Source organism: Puma concolor, chromosome B4, assembly GCF_028749965.1.
Source record: "Puma concolor isolate L17-30 chromosome B4, mPumCon1.1.hap2, whole genome shotgun sequence".
Taxonomy (NCBI): domain Eukaryota; kingdom Metazoa; phylum Chordata; class Mammalia; order Carnivora; family Felidae; genus Puma; species Puma concolor.
The window spans coordinates 3,132,384-3,149,817 of record NC_141673.1 but is presented as its reverse complement, the minus strand read 5'-3'; the positions used below and the strand labels follow the sequence as shown (position 1 = coordinate 3,149,817).

The 17,434-nt window shown below is 47.6% G+C and overlaps 1 protein-coding gene across 6 annotated transcripts in view; it reads left to right on the top strand.

Moving 5' to 3' along the window:
- Positions 1–17,434, top strand: part of TBC1D22A (TBC1 domain family member 22A) — a 327,451-nt gene that overhangs the window by 74,105 nt on the left and 235,912 nt on the right. For all 6 annotated transcript variants that reach the window (XM_086711972.1, XM_086711971.1, XM_086711970.1 and 3 more), the window contains one exon: positions 14,901–14,971. In XM_086711972.1, coding sequence (XP_086568098.1) covers positions 14,901–14,971 — 71 coding nt within the window. The remainder of the gene's footprint in view (positions 1–14,900; positions 14,972–17,434) is intronic.

Sequence of the window (17,434 nt, the reverse complement as noted above, 5' to 3'; positions counted from 1 at the left end):
GCCATCTGAGCCTTCCTTCTGGGCACTAACATGTGAAATTATATGCAGGGGACGATGGGATTATGTTGCTTTGCCTTTGTAATTACATTGCATACTTATCTAAAATTAATTGAGCTTATCACTGACAAGACTGTCTTCAGCCTTTCTGTGGGCTGCATCCAGCTTCCTGTCTGGTGGATTCCTCAGTCCTGTGCGACGTTTGGGGGTGTGCTCCTGGCCTTTGGGGTGGGGGGACTTCCTTGGCAGAGCTGGGAGGGCACCCACCGCTCTTTCCTGCCTGTCCTTGAGGGTGTTTGGTCCAGGGGGCTCCTCCAGAGTGAAGGTGCCCACCTGCCAGTGAGCAGGTGCAGGTGGGACGGCGGACTGGAAGGGGTCATGAAAACCTCAGGGTCCTGACCAGACGCATCCATCCACGTGGTGAGCAGCTCTCCTGGGGGCCTCTGTGTGGCGGCCCGTTGACATGAAAGCCTCGTAGCGTCTGAACGACTGTACTTGCTGACCCCGGTTTTGTTATTGACCTTTTGCCTTAAGAAATGGAATAATCCGCTGCCGGGTGGTATTACTGGCAAACACTGCTGACCGAGAAGGGGGTGGAGCTGAATCTCATCACGTGTGTGTGTGTGTGTGTGTGTGTGTGTGTGTGTGTGTACATTTCAATGCAGGAATTAATAGGAGGCTGAGAGTCTGTCTCCAGTGGGTCTGCTGGAAAGCAGAGATGCAAACGTCCAGCTTCTAATTTGCTTTGAAAGGATTTAGATTTTTAACATCAAATAGCAGTAGCCTTTCCTTTAATGAAATGCCACGCGACCCTGGCTGTGGGATCAATGGTATTGAAGGGAGAACGGGCCTTGGGAGGCCTTGTGAAGTGACAGCAGGTGACTGGGCTCTCTTTCAAGGGCGGGGGCGGGGGCTGGCTCTGGCCACAGGACACTCCCCTTAGTGGCACTTTGCTTCTCCTTGCTGTAGATCTTGAAATGCCACTTTTTCCGTAAACATTTTTGATTTCCTGTTGGTAACCAATGGATATAACTCTGAGTCCATTCTCTGCTATTGGACATTTATGTCATATATTTTTTTAAATTTAGAAACAATGCTGCAGTGACCATCTTTATGTGTAAGTATTTATTTGCATTTTGGGTTATTTCTTTGGGACAGGTTCCCAGAAACGGCGTTTTGGCAGAGAGGGTTTGGGCAGTTTCAGCGAGGCCAGGATGTGAGCCGACGGTCTCTCTCCCGTGACACCTAGTCACAGAGTTGCCTTCGACCCTACCTGCTCTGCGAAGGCTACAGCATTTCCCGGGTTCTGCGGATGCCTGGGGTCCTCACACAGAGGCCTCCGTGGGCAGCACTAGGCCATGGCATCCTGCGAGCGGGCACGGTCCACGTTAGGTCAGTCTATAGGCGCTCGCCAGTGAAGAACAAGAACAGAGTAACACAGCCACTTGGGAGGGCCTTTGCCAGGTTTTCAGTTGGTGGAATGAGGTGGGGGGTTTCTGGGAGGGGCTCTCGTCGCTTTTCCACCATCCTGCTCTCTGCGGAGTGTGGGGGGCCTTCCAAATTCAGGTCTTTCCTTCCCCAGTTCTGCTCAAAAATCTACACGCCAGAATCCATGATTATTCTCCCTACAACAGAGCCTCCTTTGTCCATCTTCTTTAGAAGGCAGTTGGGGTTCTAAATAGCGTTTAAAGAATTCCTTATCAAAGGCTCTTTGAAAACGTTTTTATGGAGATATAATCGCCTGCCATACAATTCAGCACTGAAGTGTATGACTCCGTAGTTTTTGGTTTGTTTGTAGAGCTGGGTAGCTGTCACGACAGCACACGGCAGAACTCAGAGAGAAGCCCCGTACGCATCAGCAGTGTCCTCCCCCCTCAGCCCCAGGCAGCGCTGGTCCGCTTTCTCTCTACGGACTTGCCTGTTTGGACATTTCATAGACGGTCCCCGACTCAGCATGGTTCGACATTACGATGGTGCCAAAGCGATGCGCATCCGGTGGAAGTTGTACTTGGAATTTTGAGTCTGATCTTTTCCTGGGCTAGCGATCCGCGGTACGCTCCTCTCGTGATGCTGGGCAGCAGCCACGGCTCCCGTCAGCCTCTCGATCGCGGGGGTCAGCGGTGGTCCACCGACGACCGTTCTGTCCCTCACTTTCTGCACGGTGTTCGAGCAGTTACACCAGACAGTCAGCGCCCTGCTGTGGACTGGGCTTTGCGTTGGCTGGTTCTACCTCACCGTAGGCTGATGTGAGCGTCCGAGCACGTTAAGGTGGGCCGGGCTAAGCGGTGGTGCTCGGTCGGTTAAGTGTATCAAGTTCATTTTCAACTTGTGATATTTTCAAGAGACAGCTGGCTCACGGGGATGTAGCTCCTTCATGGGTTGAGGAAGATCTGTAAGTGGAATCATGTGACATGTGGCCTTCTGAGAATGACTTCTTTTATTTAGCGTAACGTTCTCAAGGTGCTTCCTTGCTATAGCACTTGTCCTTCAAGGTTCTTTTGGTAGAGTAGTACCCCCTTGCATGGACACGCCACGCTGTCTTCGTCCATTCATCACTGGATGGCGCTTGGGAGGGTTTGCACATTTTGGCTGTTATAGTACTGCTCCCGTGAGTGTTCATGGTCACGTTTCTGTGTGGTTGTGGCTGTGTCCTCCTTTCTCTTGGTGTTGCAACCAGAGCGGGGCTGCCGGCTCCTGTGGTGACTCAGTGGCTGATATTGGAGGAGCTCTCGTTTTCCCAAGTTGCTCGCTGTGGCCGTCTGAGTGGGGGTGGCTGGCGTCTTAACTGTGGTTGTCATTTCCCTGATGACTAATGATTTTGAGCACTTTTTCTTTTCTTTTTTATTTATTTTGAGAGAGAGAGAGAGAGAGCATGCACAGCAGGGGAAAGACAGAGAGAGAGAGAGAGAGAGAGAGAGAGAGGGAGAGAGAGAATCCCAAGCAGGCTCTGTGCTGTCGATCTCATGACCCTGGGACCATGATCTGAGCCGAAATCAAGTGCCTGGCACTTAACTGAGCCACCCAGGTGCCCCTGAGCACCTTTTCATATGCCTTTTCGCTGTGTGTATGTCTTCTTTGAAGAAATATCTGTTAAATATTTTGATCCATTTTCACTTGGGTCATGTGTTTTTATTGACATCCAAGACTCTTGGCACTGAATCTCCACTCGTTGGCTGCCTTGAGGATCAGGCTGGGGGCTGGCGGGGGGGCTGGCTGGCTCTGGGCCAGTCAGGCTGTTTCTGCGGCAGCCACCCCCGCCCCACCCAGCTGGGCAGCAGGCCCTGTGAATCCCTGGTGTAGCCACACAGGGCCTGAGTCCCGGGTTACATGTTTGCGGTGAAGTGGTCATGGGTGAGCATATTATTGTTGTAGGCAGGCCTCGAGGCATTCCAGATGCTTCCCCTGCTGATTTGCTGGAGGAGAAATCTCCTGCAGGAGAGCAGTTGACGGTGAGGATGGTGAGGATGTGCTGAGCTGCCGAGTGGGTCTGCCCTCGAGGGCTGGGCAGGTGGCCTTGAACTTTGCAGATGGGAGGGCCAAGGAGGAGCAGGACAGGTACCGCCCCACCCCATGAGGGGAGAGTTCCTTTCCTGGCCTCGCTGAGAAAGTGACTTCTGCTTTGTAGGACTTGTTTTTCCCACTGTGGATACATTGGGTCCCTTCACTGATGTGAATTATAAAAACAAGGGGAAAGAATTCTATTGTTATCCACTCCTCATGGCGGTACTAAAACCAGCAAAACCAAGCAAAGGACCAGAGGCAAATGAGATTACCAGAATCCTTTTTGATGTAAACACTCAATCCTGCACTGCATTCCTGTCCAGTTCTGACGTGGCCCGTGTCTTCTAGCGAATAGAATTCTTCCTGGAAATTTGTTCCAAAATCCCGTGGGGAGGAGTCCCGTTTCGCCTGGCGAATGTGCTGGAGCACCTGTGAATTAGGCCGCGAAGAGGAGACGCACTGTCTGTTTTGTACATTGGACGAGTGCTCTGTGTGGCGGTGGGGGGTGGGGGGCGTGAGAGGAAGGTGGTTCCTTGGGGGAGGTGTGGCCAGTCCAGGCCCCGCTTCCTTGGCAGAGCAAGTAATAAGTTTCATTTTCAGAAATGTGTTTTTATCTTATTTAAATGGACTTAACTGTTAATCATGGCACAGTGTCTAGAATAAAAAGGCATCTCTGTTTTAGTGTTTCAGTCCTTTTTAGGCATTTCTGTTTCGGGGGTTGTGAAACGGAGCGGCACAGCCAGAGTCTAGAACGCAGCTGACCCGCGTTGTATTTTCTTGCCAGTGGCTTGCAGGCTTTTCTGTCTGTGAGCAGAGGAGATGGTGGGGGTCCCCTCTCCCTGTCTTTTTCAGGGCTTTCAGGATTGTGGCCACACTTTACCTCTTGATAAAAGAAAGTACCAGGAGGGCACTTTCTAATACTGTGCCAATTGTGCAGATTTTCACAGTTGAGCTGTATTTATTGCCTTTCTACTCTGGAAGTAGAGGGGTTGGCGTCTAATCCCCCTTCCCCTCAGGGTAGTTAATGTCACAGTTTCTGGGAAATTGGGATTCATTGTGCCGTTCTGACCGTGACTTGGGTTCCCGACTGAGCCATGAGGACCCGTGGTGTGTAGCTTTCTGTTTTATCCGAAAGTTGTTAATCTGGGGGGGTGAGAAGGGGCGTCCTAACCGCCTCCTGTGCCCGGGGAGCAACCTCCTGCTTTTCGCTGCCACCCAGCCCTTCCTGGGGGTTCCAGATCGTGATTGGCTGCCCCCTTATTCCGCCTGTCCTCCCCTTTGCAGGCGGTGGATTCAGCCTTCCCTGTTCTGGCAAGCTCCCACCCTGGCCTCCTTTCCATCTTTCAGATTCTTGACGCCATTTCTGGCTTGCTCTGTCTCGTCTTTGTTGTAACCTTATTCCTTTACTGTAGTGTTGGTGAGGTCTAGGGTGGTGGCAGTTAAAATCGACCAGGTTTCAACTTGGCTTCAAGGTGCCTCTCAAGCAGCAGCTCACCGGGAGTCTTTCCTGATGTCTCCCTTCTTCCAAGAAGAGGCTGCCTGTACCTTGGCGTCCCACGTCACCTGCACACCTGTATGGGGTAGCACCGTTTAACGCTGGCGTTGGTGATTTCTTCCTCTTTCTCTACTTGCCAGTGAGCCCCTGGAGGGTAGGAACTGGGTCTGATCGTACTCTCTGAGGCTAGCTCAGCTCCCGGTTGGTGGTAAGTGGCGATCGATGTGCCCTGGGTAAATAAGTGTGTATAATAGACTCTGAGTAGGGGCAGTGTTTAAGTGGCGTTGGCCCCGGAGGCATCTTACACAAAGTGGGTGCTCGATAATTGTTGATCAAGTGGGCTGATTTATGAGACTTTCCTGGACTGTGGCTTCTGGGAACAAGAAATGTGCTTGTTTTACAGACCCTTTTGCTGGTGACTGCTCAGCTTTTAGATTAGATTCACATTTAAGCTTAAGTGATTGTAATGTACATGCATTTCTTATTCTTTTTTGAGATGTTTATTTATTTATTTTGAGAGAGAGAGAGAGGGAGAGAGAGAGAGAGAGAGAGAGAGAGAGAGAAAATCCCAAGCAGGTTCTGCACTGTCGGTGCAGAGCCCAACATGGGGCTTGATCTCACGAACCTTGATATCATGACCTGAGCCAAAATCAAGAGTTGGACGCTTAACCGACTGAGCCACCTAGGCGCCCCAATATCTTATTTTTATTCATTGTTTCTCCCAGCTTTTATTTCCATAGAAGATTTTTCCAAAATTAGAATTAAAACTAGTTAAAAAGAGATGACTGTTAGGAAAAAAAAAAAATAGCTTTAAATTCTGGCTTTTCTGAAAAAGGTGCTTATAATTATGAGTTCTTTGCATATACAGTTTTGTGACAGATTTCTGGTTCAGTCTCAAATGTGATATTTTACATCCAGTTAGGACGAATGGCTCCCGCTTGCTTCGTGGTTTGGGTTCACATGGAGTGCTGAGTAATTACACCAGGAAGCATGGCAGACTCCTCTTCTTGTACTTGTGGAGCATTGTCACCATTTACAAATGCCCTCCCATGTAATGTCTCTGCTCTTTGGGAAAATTCTATGACTTAGGTGAGGGTGTTATTTTTAATTTGTTCCATGTTTACAGAGGAAGAGATGGGAGCTCAAGAGGTTAGAGGGCCTCTCTGAAGCCACACTGATTCTCGTTGGCTGTGCTGGGCCTTGAACCCGGGTCTCCTGAGTCCACAATCAGTGTTTGTTCTTATGTGCTTCTCTGCTACCCGTTTGCTTCTTTTGGTCATGGGGTGTCTTGCTGTGGCAGTTTTCTAAGTGGGAATCCTCTTGAGAAGTAAAGCCTTACAGTACACATGAACATGGAATTATGATATTGGTGTTTTCATAAGAATATTACAAAATTTTAATTTTCAGAAAACAACAAATTCACTGTTGTGGAAGGAAGACATGCTCTTTATTTCTCATTCCCTTTCTGCTTATTAAAATTTGTCTTACATTTTAGTTTTCTCTGTTAGAGGATTAGTGGTTTTATAATCTGATTGTAAGAAATACAGCGATAGAAAGCTAAAAGGAGAGCCAAACACAAGATTTAAACAGGAAGACTCAGGCAGTTGAAATAAAAGGTGGAAACAGTATTTGCCATGCAAGGAGTAATCATAAGAAAAGTAACTTACTTATAATAATACCAGAAAAAAAAAATCCAGAGAGAGAGGCAAAGAGGGATGTTTCATGATGATAAAAGATTCAACTCATTAAGTTGATGCATCTTTCCTAAATGTGTGTGCACCCAAAACTACAGCTTCATAACACATGAAGCAAAACTTGACAGAAATGAAGAGAGGAAGAGGCAAGTTCACTGTCATAGGCAGAAATTTTAGCACCCTTCCCTGAGTAATTGGTAGAACAGGTAAATTAAAACATCAGCAAAGATGTGGAAGATATGAATCACTAAAGATGTGGAAGATACATACCACTGTCAGCCAACTGGAACTACCTGATTTAGCCACCACATGTGGATGACTGCATATACCAGCTAAAGAATGCACATCTTTCCGAGGACATATGGCACATTCACCAGATACACGATATGCTCTACCAAAGCAAGTCATAGTAAATATTGAAGGATTGAAGCAACACCAAGTTCATCTGACCAGATGCTTTAATTTAGAAGTCAGTGTAACAATAAACTACCCAGGAAATCCTCAAATATTTGGAAATTTGTCAACGTACTTCAAATTAACTCTGGATCAAAGAAATCACAAGGAACATGAGAATCTATTTGAATTTAATGATAATCACCATGCATATGAAAATCTGTGTGTTGCTAGTAAAAGAGTGCTTGGAGGGAAGTTTGGTCTTTAAACGTTTATCTTAGAAAGGAATCGAGGTTTCAAATCAGTGATTAAAGCTTCCACTTTAAGAAGGTAGGAGCAGAGGAGGAAGTTAAACAGCACCAAGTAAAAGAAGGGAAATAAAGCAAGGGTGGAAATCAGTAAATTGGTAAATGGATAAACAAGGGCAAGAATCAAGAAAATCTGGTTAGTTTTTTTTTTAAGGACCAATAAAAAGTTCTAGTTAGACTTGATCGATGGAAAGAAGAGAAGACACAAATTATCATTATCACGTTGTACTGAAAGAGGAAGCATCACTACAAACCCTACAGACATTAAGAAGATAATAAGGGTGTATTATTTGCAACTTTATGCCAATAAATTCAAGAATTGACATGAAATGGACATAGTACTTCAAAGACATGACCTCATAAAACTGGTAGCAGAAGAAAGGGAAAACCTTAATATCCCAATGTCAATTTAAAAAATTATAATAAAAAAGCCTCACACAAGGAAAATCAGGGTCAGATGGCTTTCCTGGCAAATTCTATCAAACATTTAAAGAGGAAATAATACCAATTCTCCAGAAGCTCTCTCAGAAAAGAGAGGAGGAGAAACCTTCTCAGCTCATTTTATTAAGGCATCATAACCCTAATACCCAAACCTTATAACAAAGGCATTGTGAGAAAAAGAAACTAGAGACCAATATCCCTGATGGCTATAGCCAAAAAGTTCTTCAAAAATACATTAGGAAGTTGATTCTTGCTTCAGTCCATGAAGGATTAGCTGCCAAAGGAATTTCTCTCCTGTTGTAAACAAATAGAAACTTAGACCAGTATGTGAAACAACGGTTTTATGCTTGGAGGCAGTTTTCAGGCTGCAGCACGGGGAGGGGAACAGAAACTGAACCTGGGGAGTCAAGGAGTCAGGAAGGGGGTTCCAGGAGGCCAAGACAGACTGCATGGGACACAGTATTCTACAGAGACAGAGCCCACATATCTGCAGAGGGGTCCCATCAAGTCCTTGGTGGAGTGCTGGCCTGTTCATGAATGGGGTCCAATCCATGAGGTGGGGGAGAGAATCCACATGAGGCAGTGAGTTGAATAATCCCCAGAGCTCATACAGGTGCTGACTGTTGGGCGTTGCTGGCTGTCACTTGCTGCAGGAACCTGGAACTGAAAAGTCACTCTCTTGAGCAGCTGAAGTGGGGGGGGGGGCCCTGTGTGCTCAGGACCCGAGCACTCTGTAGGGGCCTAGTGCAGGAGAAAAACGCTCCAGAGGAGGCGTGCGCTGAAGAAAACCCAGCACCCACACTTGCTGCAGGAGCTGCGTGCCAGGGAAGCAGCCTCTGCAGGAGACTGATGAATGAGGCATGTGAGAACTTGGGTGAAAAAACTCCTTTCTCCTTTAGTGTCCCTCCTTCACTCTGTACTAAAAAGGATGATGTCATGCCAGCCAGCCAAGGAGAAGTATTTACAAGACCCAGTTCCATTATCACAGAGGCAGTAAATTGATAACTGGCACATCTGGCATTAAAAAAAAAAAAAAAAAAAAAAAAAGGCATGCCACGAAACAGGGAAATAGGACCTGGAATCAGAAGAAATATCTGTCATTAGAAACAGGTAAGATTATGAACGATTCAGTAAAAAGATGGGTAAAAGATTTCAAGATACGCGCCATAGAAAGTACAGAAATGGCCAATAAGCTCATGAAAATCTGTTTAACGCTCAACATCGTTAGTCATCACAGAATTGCGAATTAAAATGTAATGAGATGCCTTTAATGCTTACTAGAATGGCTAAAATTAAAGACTGACAGCACTGAGTTTGACCAGGATGTGGAGCAGTTAAAGTTTTTATACATTACTGGTGGGAAGCGTAAAATGGTACAACCATTTTGAAGGACCACATGGCGTTTGTGTTTTTTTTTTTTTTTTAGCCAAGGTAAACACGTATCTGTCCTATGATCCGGCAATTCCATTCCTTCATGTTTGCCTAATAGAGATGAAAACAGAGACCCACAGAACACATGTCCACAAGAATGGTCATAGCCGTTTTTTCACGGTAGTGAAAGCTTGTGAATAAACCAGCTATCTGTGAATATGGAAGCAAATTGTGGTATATTCATAGAGTCGATTAGTATTTCTGCTGTTCTCGTAAAGAATAAACCACTGGTACGTGCAATATCATGACTCTGACATGAGCAGATGAAGCAGAACTCGAGCAAGTACCTCCTGTATGTACTATTTATGTGAATGTTAAGATCAGACAGAGATAATCTATGACCAGAAAGGAGCTAACTTGGAGTGGGGGCAAAGAATTATAGAAAAGGCTGCTAGAAATGTTCTGTATCTTGTTTTGGGGGGGCCACAGTCATCCTTTTTTATTGCCTGTAAATTATATGTCAGTTAAAATATGGGACCCCACTCGCCCAAGAAAACCACGTCTAAAGGGGGTAGAGGAAAGACTTGGGCGTTCTTCTCTCCAGCACTTACCACCAGGCTATTGCAAGGCACTGCCTCAGGATGCGCAGGAAGCAGAATCGTGGCATCTGACCTGCAGGAACTCGTCAACCACTTCCGGGAGATGAGATAGATGCTCAGATACGGCACTGAAGGTGGGCCGTTAGGTGCGCTCGCTCCAGTTGTCCTGGCACTCACGGAAGAGGGAGTTGGGTGTTACTGGAGTTGAGAGGAAGGCTTCATAGGTCTGGCAGAGGTGGAGCTGGTCCTGGAAGGTTGGGTGGATTTTGAAAAGTCGGAGGTAAAGTTGGAGATGCCACGGGAACTTTGTAGCTTGGTAGGAACACAGTAGAGTACACACTGAAAGGCACATCTTCCACTGTACTTGAGCCATTCTCTGAAGCCCTCCCCCCGTGGCTGGCTATGCTTCCAGGCTCCTGTGTCCACTTACAGAAGCACTCAGGGTGTCTGCTCTCTGCTTTCTCTTGTTCTTTTTTTTTTTTTTTAATATATTTTTAAGGTTTATTTATTTTGAGAGAGAGAGAGAGAGAGTGTGCGAATCTGAGACCATGAGCAGGGGAGGGGCAGAGAGAAAGGGAGAGAGAATCCTAGGCAGGCTCTGCCCTGTCAGCACAGAGCCTGATGTGGGGCTTGATCTCATAAACTGTGAGGTCATGACCTGAACTGAAACTAAGAGTTGGATGGACACTTAACCAACTGAGCCACCCAGGCTTCCCACTATTGTTCCATCTCCACAGACTTACTCCATATCCACCCGGAAAGGCATCCATTCTTTTCCATGGCAGGGTTGTAGTCCAGTGTGTGGATGTAACAGTGTTTTAATCATCTCCCTGTTGACGGACAGACACTCTGATTGTTTCTAGTTTTTGTTACGACAAGGCTCAAACGAGCACCTTGTGTGTAACCCCTTGCACATGTCCCCGTGGAACAGATTTCTTCAAGTGAGGTTGCTGCTCAAATGTTATATACCTTTAAAACATGACCAATAGAAAGTTCTGTTCGTATGCACTCCGACCAAACTATAACAGAGTGGCTATTCACCTACAGTCACATCAATACGGGTATACTCATTTAATATTTTATCTAATTTGCGACAAATTTCTTGTTCTAATAATGTAGTTATTTAATCACCATTGAGATTATGTGCCTATTTTTGTGTATGTACTAGCCACTTCTATTTCCTCTTCCATGAATTTTCTAGTTTTGTGTAGATTGATCATTCTCTTGTATGTATTCTTTATGTATGAGTGATATTAACTTTTTTGTATGGTACGTATGTATTTTTCAAGTCTGTCTTTTTTCTTTTTTTTTTTTTAACATTACGGTGTCTTTCATTGTGCAGCCATTTTAAACTTTTGTACTGTTAGTTTGTCAACCTTAATTATAGTTCTAGGATCTGTGTTTTGCTTGGAAGGCCTTTCTCCCGTCTGAAAGTAGCAAAATATTCCTCTATATTTTCTTGTATTTTTATCTTTCCTTCACATACATGTGCTCACATGCACACACACATGCACACACTCCATTTAGGTCTAAGGATTTTTAATGTGTATTTATTTTTGAGAGAGACAAAGCATGAGCAGGGGAGGGTCAAAGAGAGCGGGAGACACAGATTGTGAAGCAGGCTCCAGGCTCTGAGCTGTCAGCATAGAGCCTGATGTGGGGCTCGAACCCACAAGCCATGAGATCATGACCTGACCTGAAGTTGGACACTTAACTGACTGAGCCACCCAGGTGCCCCGGTCTAAGGATTTTTAATCATTTGGAATTTTTTTTTAATGTTTATTTATTTTTGAGAGAGAGAGAGAGAGAGAGAGCGAGCAAACAGGGGAGGGGCAGAGAGAGGAGGACACAGAATCCAAAGCAGGCTCCAGGCTCTGAGCTGTCAGCATGGAGCCCGATGTGGGGCTCGAACTTACAAACCATGAGATCGTGACCTGAGCTGAATCGGACGCATAACCAGCTGAGTCACCCAGGTGTCCTTGGAAATGTTTTTGTGGTAAGATACATGGTCTGATTTCCTTTTCTGAAAATAAAGGCCATATTGTTTGGACACCATTGACCGATGGGCCCCTTGATCTGAAATGCTGTTGTAATCATAACTAAGTGCAGGTTTGATGTGAACCATTCATCGGTTCCATTGCTCTCCCCAGTGTCTTAAGAACTGTAGCTCTCTTACACATTTTCTTGTCTGTTAATACAAGTCCTCTCATGTTATTCTTTTTGGAAATCTTATTGGCTTAAATGCTGTTAAGCGTTTGCTCTTCCGGATGAACTAGTGCCAGCGTATCAGGTTTTACAACACACACGGAATTTCCCCCTGGGATTTTGTTGGCTTGCGTTGAACTTAAAGAGTTTTTAAGTGGTGGTTGACAGCACTGTAATATTGAGGCAAGATCCAGCAGTGTGTTTGGTCCGTGCTCTTCTTCCCCTGTCCTCACCCGAGCCGCCGTCCCCTCTACACTGGGCTTCATAAGCAGCCCACCAGGTGTCCCCTTGTGAGCACTGGCCCCTCTGGTCTCTTCTTCATGCCGTGGCCGCGGCTTTGCATTAGTTCTTTCCCGGACTGAGACTATTCCCCTTCCAGCCCCTCTTCCTTCAGTGATGTCTCCTCATCTGTGGGTCTTTCCTCAGTTGTCATCTTCAGGGAAACCTTCCTAACAAGGTAGAATTTCCCACCTGTCCTTTCATCTCCCAGCCCTTACCTCTTGTTCTGAGCCCAGTTGGAATTGCACACCTGCTCTGTGCTGGGGGTGGAGGCGGGTCCTCTGAGCACAGGGCTTTGTGTGTTGTTCCCTGGCCCGGAGGAGGTGCTCATTAAATCCTTGTTAACGCTGGTGAGCTTGGTGTTTTCCTCCATTTCTTTAAGTAGAACCTCATAGTTTTCTTCATACGCTAGTCTCCATTTCTTGCGAAGCCTTATGCCTGCAATATTGTTTATTTTGTTGCTGATGGAGAAAAGCTGTTGATTTTAGAATGTTCTTGTATCTGCCCGTCTTGCTGAACTCAACCCTCATTCCTGCCTCTCTTTGCTGGCTTTATCCTCAGGCCGGTTGGGTGCCAGTTGGCTGTAGCCCCAGCCTCACATCTGACCCTAGCGGTCTTCAGAGGGAGCAAGAGAGGGTTGCCCCCAAAAGGTTTCTGAAGAGCCAGGAGGGGCTTTCTCCTCAGCTTAGCTCTGCGACAGCCAATCAGTTCCAACCTTGGGGTGCTGGGTTCAGCTTCCCTCAGGCTGACTCCACTCATTATCAGGGCTGCGGGGTGGGGTGGGGGGTGCTGGTGGTCACTTTGCATAGCCGGGATTCTGCTAGAAAGGTGGAGGGGCAAAGAGGCCCTGGGCGAGGGTCTACACTGGACGTCTACCGGAATGTTCCTGTGACTTTCCCATCAAGCCAGTTTAACACCTTTATAGGTACGAGATTTCCCGACGTGGAGCCGTTTTATTCCTGGAGTTTTATTCCTGTGTGTACTGTCCTTTGAATACCTGGCTGTGTTTTGATCTGCGAAGATTTGTTTTGGACCTTTTGTCCATATTCATGAGTGAAATTTGTCTGTGTTTGCAGGAAGCCTTTCTAATAGGGGAAGTTAATAGAGTGGAAAGATTCTGGGCTGTGAAGGTCACTTAGTTCCTGGGCCACTGTGGCCGAGTCCCCCAACCTCTCTGCTCCTTGCCTACACAGTAGGGTCACAGCCCTGATTCACTCAGGCTGTGGCGAGGAACAAATAGCGCCTTTGAAAGCTCCTCTTACACACTAACGCTTACACAGACTCAGAACGTGGCCTCATATGTCTGTTCAAGGCACCATTTTTGTGAGTTTCCTTCATGAGGAGACAGGTTCAGAGAACATTAGCAACGGAGAATTCTCTCGGCTTTCTTCATATAAACCATAATCAGAAAACCAGACTCGTGCAGGAGGAGAGGCCCTGGGAACATGACTGGTAAACATTACATTATTGGTGTTCAGATATTAGGTTCCTGCTTTTCATAATATCCTCAGGGTGCGGGGGAAGATTCGATACTTTCTGAGATTCTGCTGTAAAGCGAAGTTATTGCTGGGACCGTCGCCCAATTATTCTGTACTTATTTTGCTTAGACTTTAGTAATTGGAAAAAGATTAGATGTCAGGACTTTGTATTTTGTTGATTATATTACCAAAGTCTCTTTAATCGTTTCTTTTATTCCGAGTATTAATCATGAGCTCCTAGCCGTTAGGAGAAGAGCCTGATGGTAGATTCGTAACTTAAAGGAGAGAAATAATTACTTCAGTTTCAGTGGGACTGACTGAGTGTTGATACACCTGCAAATTGAAATGTATTCTCTATCCATTCGGGGCACGTGGCTGAGACCTTGGGGAGACATACAAGGTCACATGGAATTCAGGGGCTGATCTCCTCACCCGCCGGGCCCCTGCTGTGCCCTCTCCTGCCCTCCGGAGGCTCCGGACATGTCCTTGACCGGCCCTGCCTCTCTTTGGGTATTTGTGATGGCAACAGTGACTTGTACTAGTCTACTTGGAAGACTGTGTTGTCCTTGATGTGTGCATAACATGGCTTCACCCTTGATCGGTGCTGTATGAACACAGGCTCATCCCCGTGAAATACTTTCTTCCCAAAGCAGTCTTGAGCCAAGCACCTTCTGTTCTCCACCAGTAAATGGTGGGAGTGAGACAGAAAGCGGGAAGGACGGGAGAGCTCCGAGGGTGGTTAAGTTGGGGACGGGTGTTGGTGGTAGGGGTACAGGGAGAGGGAGGGTGGGAGGGAAGGAGGGGGCATGTGGACTCTGGACTCACTGCTCTAGGGAGGAAGGCGTGTGGTGCCTCGCCTGTCCCGGCGTGACTGTGGGGACACTTGCGATGCGTTTAGCAAACATGTTCTCTGTGTAACTTAAATGCAAACAGGTGACACTTAGCTCTGCGGGAATAGAGGCAACTTTGTGTCTCTTGTATATTGAGAACAATCAGTATCTGAAATCTTTATCACTCAGGTTTGTTCTGATTTCGTTTATGGGGCCTCATACCCTGCCGTAGCATTGATGGAATATGTTAAAGCCCCGTGGGGAGTTTGTGGACTGTTTGTAAACCCTGTTTTGTCTCTTTGTCAACAGAGGAATTGCGGAAGTTGAGCTGGTCCGGAATCCCTAAGTCGGTTCGTCCGATTACCTGGAAGCTGCTGTCGGTAAGTCTTCCTGGGGCTGCCTGTCCTGGCGGCCAGGCTCCAGGCGTGGCCCGTCGGCCGCCCAGGCATGCGCCCTGCCTTTGTGGCAGTGATCCGGGCCTTTGTCTGAGCTAAGGTGACATTTTCCATCTTTTGCTTAATTTCAAGCTTGGTTTGACAAGGCTGGCAGAAAATGAGGAGAGGTAATTATTTATGACAGCTGTATTCTTTTTCTCTGATTTTATTATTCTGAAAATCTGTAATATTTTCAAACGTGTGATATAGAAAGGATCGAGCATAGAAGACTGTTTCAGTTCTGAGGAATCCATCACAGCGAAATAGGTTTGACAAAGGTGGTGGGTTTTTTTTTTCCTTTTTCTCTTTTTAAATGTTAGTGGGGATGTTAGACGTAGTCTGCGTTTCTGTGATGGAGGCTGGGGTTCTGGTTCTAAACTGCCCATTGTGGAGACTCCTGGGGGAGGTCAGGTGGACGAGGTGGGGGTGGGGCGGCCGCCAGAAGACTCCCGGTCCTTCACTCAGGTTAATATCGGAAGTGAGCTGGGCCCTGCTGAAAGCTTGGGAGTAGTTTATAGACAGCTTTCTTCTCTTTCCCTTTTTAAATTATTTTTGGAGTTAAATCAGTGGGGAACTCTAAGTGTTTACTCTAAATTGGGTCTGACTTTTCAGTATTTAAAAGACTCTTTCTTGCTAATGAGTCTTCATAAATTTGCAGCTTAGTACCTCGTAATCCTAAATGCAGATACAGCTCTCAACAGTGAATATTTATTGATTAAATATTCTCTTGCAATTAAAATTAGACCTGCTACAATTGCTCATGTTTTTGTTTGGTGTTTGTTATTTTAAGCATTTGTATCTACTTTTCCAAACGTCCTCCAAGATAGGTTGCAAGGTTTTGAGATTGAACTGTGGGAAGTTTTGATGAAAACACGTTTAAGACCTAATGGTACAATTTTGTATTTAAGGATGTGCTGCCTCTAGGTGGAAAGCCTTCATGAATGCTTCTGTCCCCTTCCTTTCCTTCGGTTCTCAGTCTGCTCGAGTCGTGGTTAGATACCCTGTGGTCGGAATGGGAGGGAGGGTGTAGGTGGGTAGAGTGTGTAAGCGGGAATGTCAGGAAAGCCAGGGAAGGAGCGTGTGGGCCTCCTCGGGCACGTGTACCGCGTAGCCGCTTAACTGATGACGGAGCCCCTTGCCTGGAGACAGAGGTGAATCAGATAGTGGCCCTGCCACTAGGAGGGGTTAGGGCTGGTCAGGGCTGCAGCACAGTCTGGGACCATGTGCTGCGGGGGGCACGGGGCTCAGGCGGTCAGGAGCGGAGTGAGCGCCCAGGGAAGGCTTCTCGTTCCCAGTCTCTGCAGGTGCTGTGAGGTGGGAAGCTGGGGACCGGGCAGGACAGAGATGAACTTGGCAGTTCTAGACCTCTTTGGGTTTGGGTTGATGGATGAGTTAAAAACAATGTGTGTGGGGGGTTGAGTGGGCAAAGCCGGTCCTTCCAAAGTTGGGGGGGCACCAAAAAAGGGAGGGCAGTCCCAGGATAGCACAGACTCACCTGCGTGGCAGGCCAGGCTTCTTGTGGGAGCTTCTGGAACATCTTGAAGGGCGTGTCAGGGTCCTTGTGTGTGTGTGTGTGGGGGGGGGGGTAGATGCAGATGGGATTGGACAAGCAGGGGCCAAGGTGGGCGGGCTCCCCAGGAATGGCTGGGATTGGTGACGAGCAGGGGCCGAGGTGGGCGGGCTCCCCAGGAATGGCTGGGATTGGTGACGAGCAGGGGCCGAGGTGGGCGGGCTCCCCAGGAATGGCTGGGATTGGTGACGAGCAGGGGCCGAGGTGGGCGGGCTCCCCAGGAATGGCTGGGATTGGATGAGCAGGGGCCAAGGTGGGCGGGCTCCCCAGGAATGGCAGGGAGAAGGCTTGGATGGGGCAGGGAACCGGGGGCAGCCAGGGACCAGGAGCAGGTGACTCCTGAAGGATTTGAGTGAGGGGTGAGTCGGCTGTGTTTCTGGAATGGGAGAGTCAGGAGTCTCTCGAAAGGTCTGTTGGCTGGTTCCTTCATTGATTTGATCGTATTTACCGAGCGCTTTGTGGCTCTGGCACTGTGTTGGAGCTGGGAGGTAAGGAGAGAAAAGGACCAAGTCCCTGTGCCTTATGCAGCCTGCGGAAAAGAAGGGGAGTCCCTGCCCTCCTCTGTCTCCCCCAGGGCACGCCGGGGTTTTACCGCACGGGAAGGATCTTGTTCTCTCAGGAGTCTGGGCCCCAGTGCTCTGCTCACCCTGTGCCTCAGCTTGCTCCACAGCACTTACTGAGTGCTTGCTGTGTGCCAGACCGGGCACAGGCGAGAGATGCCCGCAGATGCGGCGGTCTCTGGGTGCAGAACCCAGGAGCTGGTGGGTCCGTATCGCGAGCAGAGCCTGGTCAGGGGGAAGGGTGTGCTGGGCTGCTCTGGGTGCTTGTTGGAAGGAAGA